The sequence below is a fragment of the Panthera uncia genome (genome assembly GCF_023721935.1).
Source record: "Panthera uncia isolate 11264 chromosome A1 unlocalized genomic scaffold, Puncia_PCG_1.0 HiC_scaffold_16, whole genome shotgun sequence".
Classification (NCBI taxonomy): domain Eukaryota; kingdom Metazoa; phylum Chordata; class Mammalia; order Carnivora; family Felidae; genus Panthera; species Panthera uncia.
Genome location: NW_026057576.1, coordinates 4,170,338 through 4,184,534, shown reverse-complemented (window position 1 = coordinate 4,184,534; position 14,197 = coordinate 4,170,338). Strand labels below are relative to the sequence as shown.

The 14,197-nt window shown below is 46.0% G+C and overlaps 1 protein-coding gene across 2 annotated transcripts in view; it reads left to right on the top strand.

The window, feature by feature from the left end:
- MIPEP (mitochondrial intermediate peptidase) overlaps positions 1-13,836 on the top strand; it is a 164,957-nt gene extending 151,121 nt beyond the window's left edge. For both annotated transcript variants that reach the window (XM_049646712.1, XM_049646711.1), the window contains one exon: positions 11,762-13,836. In XM_049646712.1, the coding sequence (XP_049502669.1) occupies positions 11,762-11,800 (39 nt within the window). In that variant the 3' untranslated portion in view covers positions 11,801-13,836. The remainder of the gene's footprint in view (positions 1-11,761) is intronic.
- The last annotated feature ends 361 nt before the right edge of the window (positions 13,837-14,197 follow it).

Sequence of the window (14,197 nt, the reverse complement as noted above, 5' to 3'; positions counted from 1 at the left end):
CCCCCCCCAGGGACAGTGGCGAAAGGTGACGTGTGCTAACCAGAGTCGGTGAGATATCAACTGGCTTGCGCGTAGCCAAATAAGATTTGTCGGGTGAGAACGCCCAGCAGGTTTTGGCGCTTCACCACACACTCATTGGCAGCAACCCTGTCTCCTTGCACAGCGTAACAGGGATAAAGGAGGGAAGCATGTCCTGGAAGCAGACTTAGAATTTAGTGGCTCCAGGATTATGACATAGTTGCAGTAATAGAGGTAAATGGCAAGCCTGGAATGGGAGCCAAGGAAACAGAATCCCTAATCTCTGGCTTGTTTGGCTGTTTACTCAACGTGGCCTCTGAAATAGCTGAGAGCTTTTTGGAAGAAAGAGCTGGAAGAGAAGAGAGCACCTGCGTTCTCAAGGCTAAGACCTCCCTTTTGTAAACGCACTGATTTTTGAAGAGGGTGTGTGTACGTTTAATATGTGGGTGTGTTTGTTTAAGGAAGACGTGGAGCTTCAAAAGGCAAAATGTTTTGTGACCCAGAAGCGTAATTGCAAATGGAATTATTCCATCTGACGATAAAGTGAAAAGAAACCAGTTTGTAAACACACCGCGTATGTGGGGCTCCGGGTGGATCGGCGTCTGTCCAGCAGGAAGCTCAGACCCTCTGCACCCGTCCAGTCAGCAGCCGCGTAGACAGAACCTCCCGTTTGACCAGAGACAGATATTAACCGAGCCGGGGGGGTGGGGGGGGGGGTGGGGAGGCATCGGGTTTTCTCAGTTCAAAGGAAGAAAGGAATTTCACTTTCTGGCTGATGTTCTGATGTTCCCAGGAACTGATCGGAGATAATGGGAATCCACCTTTAGAGAAAGGTGTGGGTAACCACAGCCTTGTAGCAGAGAAAAACTTCAAAGTGCACAAGGTGAGCAGTGCGGTTGCCCTAGGCTTGGGAGAGCCAGATCTGGAATTAGAGTTCTGATCTCATAAAATTCACTTCAGGCTTTTCAAACTGCCAGGCCAGCCTTTGTACTGTAATTCTTCATCAGACGGAGCTGCGTTTGGTACATGTGATGATTTCAGCACACACGAAAGACAGCCATTTACTGTTATGATGGGTTTTTTAGAACGGACGGTGGTGTTGGGAATACACAGACCGGCCTTTTCCCTCGTTCTCAGATCTGGAGGGCTCAGCTGCCTGGCGGCACGTCCTGGTTATTGTTGTGTTTGCCAGCAGAGCCCCGAGGTGGCAGGGCCACCTGACCATCTGGGGGAATCAAAGGCTCTATCTTAGTACGTTGGGCCCTCTTCCTCACTGTTTTTTAAATTAGGGTAAAGTATATACAATATAAAATTTACCATTTTAGCCATTTTTAAATATGCATTTCAGTGGGCGTTCACAATGTCCTATATTCCCGATCCTGTAACCATCACCCCTGTCCATTTCCAGAACTTTCCCATCATCCCGGTGATCTCTTCTTAACCAACTGAACCACCCAGGCACCCCTACCGGTGATCTCTTCTTGGCAAACCTTTTCTCACAGCTCCTAATAAGGGTTTTCATTGCATCTTTTGTTTCCCTCTTTTTAGTTTTCTTCATTTAGCCGAGAAACAGTTATCTCCTAAAAAGCAGATATGGCAAAAAGTAGAAAAAAGTAGACCAAGTTGGGTAACTCGCTTGGGACTGTGAGTTTGATGAGCTTATCCTAAATTCTTAATCACAGACCAATGTTTTGGAATTCACCTTGTGCAAATAAATAAGTAAGTAAGCAACCTCATTCTTCAGTTCACTGAACTGGGAAGTAGGTCTTTATAAACCTTTGGATCTGGTTGTTATTGTTACCAATTACGGAGCATTTTCTGTCGGAAACGCGCTATCTTATTTAATTCTTGCAACAGTCTAGCAAAGAAGGTGACATTCTGTCAGGTTTATGATTTTCAAACATTATATTCCACTCTAACATTTTACCTTTACTTCCGATTGCTCTGAGCAGAAACGAGGTATGGAAAGTTAAGGGACTGGTCTAAGGTCCCTTACCCAGTTGGTTAATTCAGGTGGTCGCTCACCAAACCCTTACTTTAACCATCAGGATATAGTACCTTGTTTAGAGGCTTCGGAAGTTTTGTTTAGAAAAGGAAGAATTTATCTTTCCTCTCTGTCTCCCCTGGGCATCCCTGCAAAGGAGAACCTTGGTATAGTCAGAAGAGGAGAATTACACTGAAATGTTAAGTTATGGAACGCTATGCCAAGCCAGATAATGGTCCATTCAGCCTAAAATCCTCACCTGCACCTGCACATTGCCCGCGAGGTTGTTTATCAGACCACATGGCAGTTACCTGGCTGGTTTTTACAGAGTGGGCTGTGTTCCCAGGAGGGGTTCCCCAGCACGTTCCCTTTTGGGGGCCTACGGCCTGTCTTGGTCCACCAGCCTGACCCCTAAATAAATGGTACCTGTAAACTTGACTGTAAACTTGACTGATATAATTTAAGCCAAATAGTGTCTGAAAGGTCAGAATATGATTGCCTTTTAGCTTTGATTTTCAAAGAACTGAGGAGTTCTTTTTCCCTGGCTATCTTGGGCTCTGAACCCGTGGCCAGTCCGATAAGTGTCGGGCCTACCTCCACGCGGCCCCCGAATATGGACCACCCAGGCCTCATCTCTCCTGGCCAGCCAATCCTCGAACTTTCGTTGCACCTTTGAAACCCACAAACGTAAAGGCGATTTTTTCCTTTGATTGTACAGGGAGAGAACCCGCTTCAGGAGGACCCAAACACTCCTGAGACAATCCTACCTGCTTCTTAGACCCCCTTTACGCCTCCCAGCACACCTGGCCAGGACTGTGAGACAGTGGGACGCTTGTCTCTCCTCCTTGGCCAGGAAGACTCTCCTTTCCTCCCCAGTGAACTTGGAGAGAGGAAATCCGACATAAAGCTTGCTGTGTATCCCTCAGACTTTCTGAATCTGAGGAAAGACAGACTTATTTAAATGTGCAAAAAAAACCAAAAACAAAAACAAAAACCAAACAACCCTGCCTCTAGTCCAAGCCCTGGGTCTGGAGAGTTGGTCCTTAATCAAACAAAAATAGCAGTGTCCCCCAGGCGTCCCTAAGTTCCTTTTAATAACTTGTGAACTGATCTTCTTATCAAGTAGGAATCTTCTTGAAAAACTAGAACCCACTCTGGCTTACCAAAGCAGAATTTTTTTGGAATACTGTGCAGGTGGCCACAGAATCAAAGGGGGAAGTCACAGCAGAGCTCAGAAGGTGCAGTTTCCGGGGTCTCGGGAGAAGGAACGACATGGTCCCAGGGGGCTTTCGCCACGATGAGCCCGTGACTCAGTCACTCCCGCCTTTGCGCCGACTCTGTCTGTACCTTATATACACGTTTGTTCTACGTTCACTATTACGTATCTCCGTGGTTTTCTCCCCAGATAATGAACTTGTCAAGAACAGCAATCGTGTCCCACTCGTATCCGTGTGCCTAGTGTCTCTAGCACACAGGTACTCGGAGCATTTAATTTTTGGTAAATGTTTGCACAGACTTTCCGTCTTGAGTAGGACGCCTGCTCCCTGCCGTGGGGCGTGGAACATCCAGGCCGGGGTGTCCTTTCCGAACCCCTTCAAGGAGGGAGCTTGTCAAGTCTATGGGGAGTCGACCTCACCAACATCCAGCTCTCCCCTCCACCATCCCCCCCCCCTCCCCGAGTCACCCTAGGAGGACCCCATTTTCACAGAATTCGCGACATTCCGGCCAACCCCGAACTCCTGTATGGACCTCCCTGTCTTTTCCCTGGAGAAGGCGCCCCTGCTGGGCCCTCTGGGCTCCTGTCCGCGGAGGACAGTTCTCAAGGACAGAACCGATTGCGGTTCTCAAGCTCCGAACGGTCGGAATCGCTACGCGAAGGGAGCCTCTGAGGTTTGTTCTGAGCCGTCCTCACCAGAGAGTCAGTCACCGAGAACCGCCAAGCGCTGTCTCCCAGGGAGACATGATCCCTGATGCTAGGGATCAGAGTACACTCCGCTTCGTTTCCTAAAACAAGAACCCTGCCTCCCGCCTCCGAAGCTTGCCGCCCGTCTGGGACCCCTCCCAGCCAGGCCAGTCCGGCGCACCCCCCTCCCACCGCGCCACGGCTCCCCTCGGCTTCCTTCCCGCCTCCTCCGCCCCCAGATTTTCAGACTGTTTTCACGCCAGGTCCACTGGATCCTTTCAGGGGCCTGTCCAGCCAGCTGTGTCCTCTCTCTTGAGGCCTGGCAGTCATAACTTTGAACGGCGTCCCAAGCCAATCCTGCTTTCGTTTCCTATTTCACTTGAGAAACAAATATTGTTTTCTAGGTTAGCTGAATAGACCAGGAATACGTCTCCCTTGCCCCGTCCTGTGCGAGTTAGAGTTGCCAACGGAGAGAAACCCGATCGCATTTTCCACTTTCCTCAGCTTCCACATGTCCATCTGGGCCGCGGCGCTCACGCTTCATCGGAATCACTGCCTGCCAAGCTCCCTCCCGCTTCCCGATTCAGTAGGTCTGGGGTTGAGACCAAACATTTGTATTTCTAGCAGGTTCCCGGGTAATACCCGTGATGTTTGTCTGAGAACTACGCCGTTTTATATTCCTATAAAACAGATTCTTAGTCATTTTTATACATAGTGTATATACTATACCTTCCTAATAAGTAACTGTGTGATCTTTTTGCCTGCCTTCAGTTGACTTTAGGCACTCAGATACACAGTGAGAGAGTGAATAAGCGAATGACCGAAAGAAAAAAACTTCACAAAGATTTTTTTTTTTTTTAGTGTTTATTTCTGAGAGAGACAGAGCACGAGCGGGGAAGAGGCAGAGAGAGAGGGAGACACAGAATCTGAAACAGGCTCCACGCTCTGAGCCGTCAGCACAGAGCCCGACGCGGGGCTCGAACTCAAGAACCGCGAGATCATGACCTGAGCTGAAGTCGGACGCCCAACTGACTGAGCCACCCAACCGCCCCTACAAAGATCTTATTTATAGTTACTTCAGTCACCCTGCTTTGCGTTCACTCAACTTTGGTCATACTCAGCCACAGCTTTATTTGGGCACCCTTGGTTGGTGTTAAGCAAGATGTGAAATAGACCCAAAGAGGAGGCGTTAACTCTTCCCTTCCAAGGTTCAGAATAATTCTAGGGGTGCCTGGATGGCTCAGTCATTTAAGCATCTGGCTCTTTATTTTGCCTCAGGGCATGATCCCAGGGTCATGGGATCGAGCCCCGTGTTGGGGGCTCAATGTATATATACAGTGGTTTCAAGTGCCCCTTGAATTTCCCGTGTTCCCGGGAAACACAGTAATTTCCCGTGTTCCCGGGGCACTTAGTAAAGGGGACCATAACAAGATTCCCTCTTTGCCAGGTTGTCTTAGAGGCAAAATCGACACGCCGAGCAGTTGCCCTGTCATTTTTTTTCAAATAACTGTATTACTTGGACGTCCAGATGGGCACTCAAGAGGTTAAAGAGTTCCTGCCAAGAATATGTTGATATTTAAATAATGGCCTGGTTAGATTATGTATTATACATTACAAACTAACAGGGCGTAAACCGGCAGCTTCGTACACGCACTGAACTCATCTTGGAACTGACAGAATTTGTTCTCGGTAAAAGCGTAGAAATATGCAGAGCTGGGAGCCCCTTAAACATGTAAGGGCTTCTGTTTGCAAGGAGTTACCACAGACACTTGGAGGCCACCCAGAAGACGTCCTTAAGCGCAGAACTCCTAGGCACTTCCTTCTGCCAGTGTCGTGCCTCGAACTGCAGCAGCAGCGGCCAAGCACGGCCGAGCTTCGGGTCCCGGTCACGGCCGGGCAAAGCCACGTTCCCCGTACGGCCTTTTCAGTAGAGCCTGCTCCCAGGGTCCTCTGCACTCCACCGCCACGGATAGTTAAGTAGCTGTGACTGTTTGCAAAGGGTAAACTGTGGCACCAAAACCGAGTTGCCCAAAAGACAATGGACGTTTTGGCTCTGTCTTCAAGGCAGCGAGGGGACAATTAATAGGTTGGGTCCGTATAGCCGTGGTGGCATCAGGCAGCTATCAGACTCCCCCCACCCGTCCAGAATGTCCCCACGCATTCGGGTTTTGTCGTATCCGGGATGCCGGTATTTAAGTGTGGAGCTTTTGAGAATGTGTTGTTTTACAAAAGTCCAGGGCACGAGACAGTATATCCCCGCGCTCCGAGAGCGTGGGCTCTGGCACCAGGCTTCCAGGGTTCAACAACAACAAAAAAGTAAGAATCGTGTGATCTCTCTTTGCTCTGCTTCATTAGCAAGGTAGGTTCCTCACAGATGTGCTTTAAGGTTCAGATGAGTTGATACTCTTAGCGAGGTGCCTGGCTCATAGTAAATGATCGGCAGATACCTGCTGTTAGCACTTTGTTTTCTGATGAACCCCTTCTCGACCAGCCGTGTGTGGGGTCAGGTCCTCATGCCTGCTGTCCTCACCCTCGCTTATTTCCAGCTCTGTGCCAACAGGCACTGGGAAGAATAGCACAGAGTACAATTTGGAAACCCCCACTGCCTCAAGAGTCAGTCTTGGAATCCTTTTGATATCATAATTTATTTTAGTCGGGCCCAGAATAATTGCAAGGTTATGAAACATGCTAGTTGGAGCGGAGCGGTCGAGACGAAAATGTCCTGGCTTGCACCGACTTTTATTAGCCCATTTGCCCCTCAGGTAAAATGAGGAGAAAAATAAATTAAATCATCATTCCTCAGCTACTCATTATGTATTGTCTCTTCCTCTAGGACAGATGAAAGTCAACTCCCTCTTTTCCTTTTTATGAACTGATATGTGCGGAGTCTGTCCTAATGCAACTTTGTCTTTCTCACATGGCTGTCAACACTTCCCTCTTTTTAGTTGTGAGGTTTCAGTCTTCTTTTGGCAAAATCCGTCTGTCCCTCCCCCCCCCCCCCCCCCCCCCCCCCCCACTGCCCCCAGTTTAGGTAACTTCCACAGTGAAACACGTTTGGAAATTCCACTCAGGGACTGAACAGCTCCATCCTGGCTCCCCGGGGCTCCCAAGAGACCGCGGGTCTAATCATCACCCTTTAAGATTACGACTTGAAGACAAGGAGGACGTCTTTGTCAGCTTTTTAAAAAACCAAAGAGTTCCTGGAACTTTTTGGACCATACACACATATGAAAGCTAATTTCAATTTGTCTTATTTAAGGAACTGCCTGCAAACGTTGCATTTTTCTTTTAATTCTCTGTGTAGAAGCTAGTTCATGTCGACACTTGCCAAACATTTAAATCTAATTAAAGCAAGGATACCATCACGATATGCCAAGAGAATTCTTGCCTCAGGACTATTCTTTATCCCAGTGAGTCCTGATTTCCTCTTCTGGGGACCTTCGTCTTTAGCAGTCACATGACATACAAAAACGACCAAACCACTTCTGACCAGATTTTATTTAAAAATGCCATGAGCGTGTATGTTTTTGTTTTGCTGTCGCTATAATTGCCATTCCCTGAGACGCAGGCACGGTGGAGGATGGGAGACTGGAGAAGGACATGTGCTAGCTAGGTCCATGTCCCGCGAAGGACAGAGCAAGGTCATATTTATATTGGCAGTTGGTCGAGTTAAAATGAACCACTTCAAAGGGACAGGAGGCTATGCTTAACTGAATAGGTTGGCTCTGAATAACTGGGTTTTACCTTCTGACAGGCCCAGGCATTTAATTATAAATGACCAGTCATTTAATTATAGAATGTTTCACATACTAAAGGGAAGAAAAGGGTGTAATAGGTTAACACATTTGATCGAGAGCCACGTTTAGATGTTTTCCCTACAGCTGTTCTCTGCATTAAGAAACTTGGCGCGTAGAAAGTGCCCGAAACCTGATTTATTAATCAGATTGCTTCTACTTAAGCAATAACCTACATCTAAAGATCTAATGTGAAATGGGCTACTTTAGCAACCATCGAAGACTCAACCATTTCCATCCTTAGTGACACGGCTGGGTCAGAGGAAAGGCCTTCTTTCACCCGTAGAGATTATTTGACTGTGAAAGGAAAACTATGTTTTGAATTTTGTTTTGTAAATAAAGACAAAGCAATGAACTTCCCCCTCAGTAGCTTCTCCTTGTTTCTCAGATATTTCCTGGGTGAAGATAGTAGAATTGAACTGGGATGAGGATGAGAGTATTTTGATCTGCAGTTGAAAACATTACAACATTCTTATTTTCTTAACTACTGCAGGTCTAGTCCGTGGCTTACGAGTATGTGTTTGGCACGACTGTTTTTATGTCCGCCACGCAAGCCAGTCCTTGGGCAGTTTCCCACGTGGCCGCTCCCCCTGATGGGAATGACCATGGCCATGTGTCCCGTCCTGGACCCGCCCCCGAACTCTCTGTTCTCACGGCCGACTGAGGCCTGATGGCTCCCCCGCCCCCCAACCCGGCACCTAAATGTGACAAGCTGTTGGCTTTCCTCTCACGCTCTGGCCCAGTTACCTTCTCATCCTGGTCACTGTCGTTCCAAGCCCTAGAGTCTTCATAAAACATGTCTCCCGGAGCCTCCACCCTTCCTCCAAGACCCCAGCAGACCACTTAGTGGTCAGTATACATTCTTTTCCTTTTCCCACCTTCGTGCCTTCCTACATCGTCCTCTCCACCTAGAAGGGTCTAATTTGACCCTGACCCTTCCCTGTCCTTCAAGTTTCCACTCAGATCCCATCCCTCCACAAAGCCATCTGAGTCTCTCCATCAGAATTCATCTTCCTCCCCCTCTTCTCCCACCAACTGCACTTTGTATGCTGTTAACATCCACAGTTGACTTTTTCCCAAACGTTTTGTGTTGAAAATTTTCATTCAGAAAAGTTGAATGAAAAGAACAGTAAACACTCACGTACTTGCCACTTAGATTCTACAATGAACATTTTATTGTCTTTGTCACACATCCAACCATCCATTCCTCTATCCACCCCTCAAGCCATCATGTGTATATAATATATATAATTTTTCAAAGCAAGTATCAGACAGCAGTACATTTTGCCCTAGACACTATTATATGCCTATTTCTCTTTTTTAGGTAATATTTATAGACAGTGAAATGCATACATCTTTAATGTACCGTTTAATGAATTCTGAGGCATACATACGCTTAATAATGATGATCACTGGCCATCTATAGAACATTACCATCACACCAGAGAGCTGGCTTGTGTCCCTTCTCAGTCAGTTGTCCTCTCCACGCCCATAAGCAACAGCTCTTCTGATGTTTTTTCACCAGAGACTCCTTTGGCCCACCTTTGAACTTCCTGTGAATAAAATCCAACAGGATGCACTCCTTCGTGGAAGGCTTTTGACATTCAGCCATGTTGTTGTTTCACTCATCAGTGGGTTGTTGTTCTTGTTACTGAGTGGTATTCCACTTTCCAAATATACCGTGTTTGTTTATCCATGTCCTGTCGATGGAAACTTGTGTCGTTTCCAGTTGGGGGTTGTAAAATCCTTTTTTGTTGACATGCCTTCATTTCCCCCGGGTAAATACCTGGGAGGCAATGGCTGGGTCGTGGGGTACGTGTGTGCGAATCTTAGAAGAAACTTCCAGATCTTTTTCTAAAGTGGTTGTACCACTTCACCCCTCCATCACTGATATGTGACAATGCAGGCTGGCCCACAGCCTTGCCTACGTTTGGTCTTTGGAATTTTAGCCATTCTGGTGGTTGTGTTCTTTAGTTTTCTCTCCCCAGATGACAATGATGACATGTCTTCTCAGTGCCTGTTGTGTTTATTTGCTTGTCTTCTTTTGTGAAAGGTCTACTCAAACCTGTTGTCCCTTTTAAAATTTTTTAAATGCCTTTTTTTAAAGAGTGTTTGTTTATTTAATGTTTATTTTTTATTTGTGAGAGAGCGCATGTGCGCATGGGGGGGGGGGAGGGACAAAGAAAGGGGGAGACAGAGGATTCGAAGTGGGCTTTGCACTGACAGCAGAGAGTCTGATGTGGGGCTCAAACCCACGAATTGCAAGATCATGGCCTGAGGCAAAGCTCTATTTAGGAGTTCTCCAAAATAGGAGAATCTGGAGGAATTTTAACCGACTGAGCCGCCCAGCCGCCCCTAAATGTTTATTTATTTCTTTGAGAAAGAGAGTGCCCACGAGTCAGGGGAGAGGTAGAGAGAGTGGAGAGAGAGAGCCCTAAGCAGGCTCCCTGCTGTCACCATGAGCCTGACATGGGGCTCCATATCACGAACCAGGAGATCATGACCTAAGCCGAAATCAAAAGACACACAACTGACTGAGCCACCCAGGTGCCTTTTAAAAATACTTTCTATAAGTTGAAGGAGTCCTTTATATATTCTGGATACCAGTCCATTATGAGATATATATTATGTTGAGTGTTTTCCCCTATTCTGTCATTTACCTATTCATTTCCTTAATGGTTTCTTTTAAAAAATAGAAGTTTGTTGTTGTGGTTGTTTTTGATGAGATCTAGCATATCATTTTTTTTCTTCTATGGTTATTGTTACTTTCTTGTCTAAGAAACCTTTGCCTACCTCAAAGTCACAAAGGTATTTTCTTCTACACCCTTCATAATTTTAGCTTTCACACTTAGTCATATTGTGACTTAGCCTGCTTGTCTTTGAATGCTCGTGACCTGGCCTCATCCTTTACACACAGTAAATACTCAAGACATCTTAATTGAATTGCATTAAAGACTGAGATGATAATAGAGGACTCTGTCGATCTTTTAATGTCTCTGTGTTGGAATGAGTTTTATGGGATCCACCCCCAAATTAAAGGCCAGTGTATAGAGCCCTGCTCAACCCTTGAGTTAGCCAAGAATTATCTGCCAAGAATACTGGTCAAAACAACAACGTTGATTGCTTGAATCTTGGCTTCTTTGAGAGTGAAGAGTGGCGATAAATTTAGCTTTTTACCGAATTGTTAAGACATGCTAGACACGATGCCTCCTTGTTTTCTATTACATCTTCTTGTTTTATCTTTATAGCCACCTCAAATGTTAAATGACGAAATCTGAGTACCAGATATTTTAAGTGATTCCTCATTATACAATTAGAAAGTTGCAAATCTAGGAGTTCTCCAAAATAGGAAAATCTGGAGGGAAGCCAATAACTTGACTCTGATATGAGATTTCTACAAAAGAATTACACTTGATTGATTTTAAAGTGTATAGAACCTGACAGTAAAACTTGATAAGCAAATAAACGTATTAAGTTCTGAACCAATGCACTCAAAGATAACTAACAATTCAGTCTTCTAACATCACTCTAAGTATATAGTAATATCTGCAATATAAAAACTCTTGGGAGGGGCGCCTGGGTGGCTCAGTCGGTTGAGTGTCCGACTTCGGCTCAGATCATGGTCTCGCGGTTCATGAGTTTGGGCCCCGCTTCAGGCTCTGTGCTAACAAACAGCTCAGAGCCTGGAGCCTCCTTCGGATTCTGTGTGTGTGTGTCTCTCTCTCCCCCTCCCCTGCTCATGCTCTGCCACTCTCTGTCTCTCAAAAATAAATAATGTTAAAAAAAATTTTTTTTTAAACTCTGGGGAAACCTATTTGGTCCTAAATCTCTATTCTAACTGCTGATTAGATAGTAAAAATATATTAAAATCATAAATAGCTTCAGGACCCACATACTGACCATGAATTTTTTTTTTACTTATGACTTTTTGTAATGTTCACATAGGTCATAGAGCCAAGCTCTCATTTCAAAAAGCCAGAATGTTCCCCTAGTGTAGTGTGTCTTTGTTCCTCTTTACTGTCTGCAGGTGGGTGTGCTGGCTGATCTTTTCTTTGTTTGCAGGTATGCTTCAGAAATGTCCTTCTATTGACGACTTTGTAAGTGCCCTTGTTTCTGACTTGGATCCGGACTTCGAAACTTTCCTCATGGATTCTGAGTGATGGAAGCACCTTGGATCTTTTAAATCAAGGCCATTGTAGAGATGAACTTTGCTGTAAATGTTACAGCTGTGAACTCTCGTTTCTGATTTCAGTATTCACTTCTGTAATAACTTCTGAAAAAGCTTAAATGGATGGAACTGGGAATAAATAATTTGCTTTAATTATTCTGGCTTTTAGCCCGTTTGGCAGATTTTTGAACATATGGAAATCTACTCAATGAGCTAATAAAAACTAGAGCCTAGCGTTGTTAAATGCAAAGTATGGGCATTTCCTTAATCCAACCAGTCTCCTGTTGAACTTTTCCCCTTGCATTGATCTCTAATTGGTTCAATTAGAGACCTAATTAAAAGCAAACTTATTTTAGTTTGAAACAGTCTTTAGAAGAGTTATACATGTAGTTCTTTTGAGTGATTACCACTTGAAAATGCACGTGGAGTAATTATGGTTTCCAAAGTACTTGTAGTTGACTGCACTGGGTTCGTCTGAGGGCTTGGGCACTGCACAGGTGGACTCAGGACAGAGAGGACTTGAACTCCTGCTTCTCTGGCTTGATTATGAAGGTACAAAGGGAAGTGCAATCAACCAGCAATGTGCCAAGATCCAGCAACTGGTAAACAAGGAAAGTGGGATTCAGGCCACATCTGCCTTCATCCTGAACCCATCTGCTTTGCATCCTTGCATATCGTATCACTGCCTGTTAATAGTAGGAGAGAAATTCTTCAGTGGGTTTTTCCTACCATCAAAGTCAAGAATTTAATTACAGACTTGAGCTTAAAATGGCATCCGCTAACACCCTCTTCTGCTTCTCACTAAATGACCAAAGATGATGCAAACGGCAAGATTTAAAATTCCCACAGCTAGAACACATGTCCAGCCTATTCGTAGGATCTGGAGGAATTTCTACAAGCTCAGAAACAGATGAGACCGGATGAAGAAATGTCAGTGGCCCACGCGTCCCGGATCCCCCTGGGCGCAAGGCTGACAGACCTTCCCTTCTGCCCCCACCTCCTGCTCGCACTGAGAAACCCGAAGTGTGCACCTGCCAGAAGGCAGAGCCGCTGGCCTACCACCAGGGCGGGACGCTTACATTGGCCAGGGTGCTGCCATTTATCGCTTTTCCACCTCCTCCCCATTTGAATCTCTCCCTCTGCGAACACTTGGAAACTGCATCTCGCAGCGAATACTTGGGCAGGAAGCAGGGAATAGGGCAAGCCTGCCAGGGGAGCCGTCTCCATACCCAGAACAACACTGGGGAAGGGTGGGCTAGGCTTGGCGGGGTGATGGCCACAGGAAGAGCCCCGATCCTGGTGCCCAGGGAGGAATGCAACTGTGTCCGAGCTCCACCCCGTTTATTCAGTCTCTGAGCCAAGGAAAGGAAAGATCTTACCGGACAAACTCGCAGTACACAAACGCTAACTCCGTTCTGGGAATGGACTTGAAGACACTGACATCAACCCGCCGGTCAGAAACGAAGCCTCTGGGTCTTTTCCTCGCCGAAGGCGAGGGAGGAGGAGACTCTGTGTGGAGCCTCTGTACAAACAGAAGAAAAAGGAAAGGGAAAGACTACCTGGAAGGTAATAACTTGGAAAATTATTTTTTAAACTTTTTTTAATGTTTATATATTTTTGGGAGAGAGCGAGAGAGAGAGAGAGCAAGCAGGGGAGGAGCAGAGAGAGAGGGAGACATAGAATCCAAAGCAGGCTCCAGGTTCTGAGCTGTCGGCCCAGAGCCCGATGCGGGGCTCGAACCCACGAGCCGTGAGATCATGACCTGAGCCAAAGTTGGATGCCCAACCGACTGAGCCACCCAAGTGCCCCTGAAAATTATTTTTTAAAGGAAGTAAATAAAGCACATTGTAGGAAACCTCTCTGGCATTCTTAATGAGATTTGAGAAAACACACTATTAAATGAAGCCATAAAAGAAAAGCTGAGCAAAAATAAGGTAATAGGATAAGCTAAAAAGAAAGAAAGAAAGAAAGGAAGGAAGGAAGGAAGGAAGGAAGGCAGAGAAACTGAGATGTGAGTACAGTGATTTAAAACGTGATCCAAGCAGAAAAGAGCAAGACGGTCGAGGTCAACCTTGAGAAGCATCTCCAAATGCAGCTCAAAGAGATGTGGTGAGACCGACGGCCAGGTGGCCGGGAGGGGAGCCACCTCCTCTGGGTGACAGAATTCTGAGGAACAAAGGCAATAGCAAAAGATCAATTCTTCTGCATTCCCACGGCTCAAAACAGCATCCAGCACGTTGGAGTTGCTCTGGTGGATACATGCCATTCAGGGGATTTAAGGAAACTTTTTTGAGATGGGAAGAAAAAATAAGTGTGCAGTTTAATAAGGG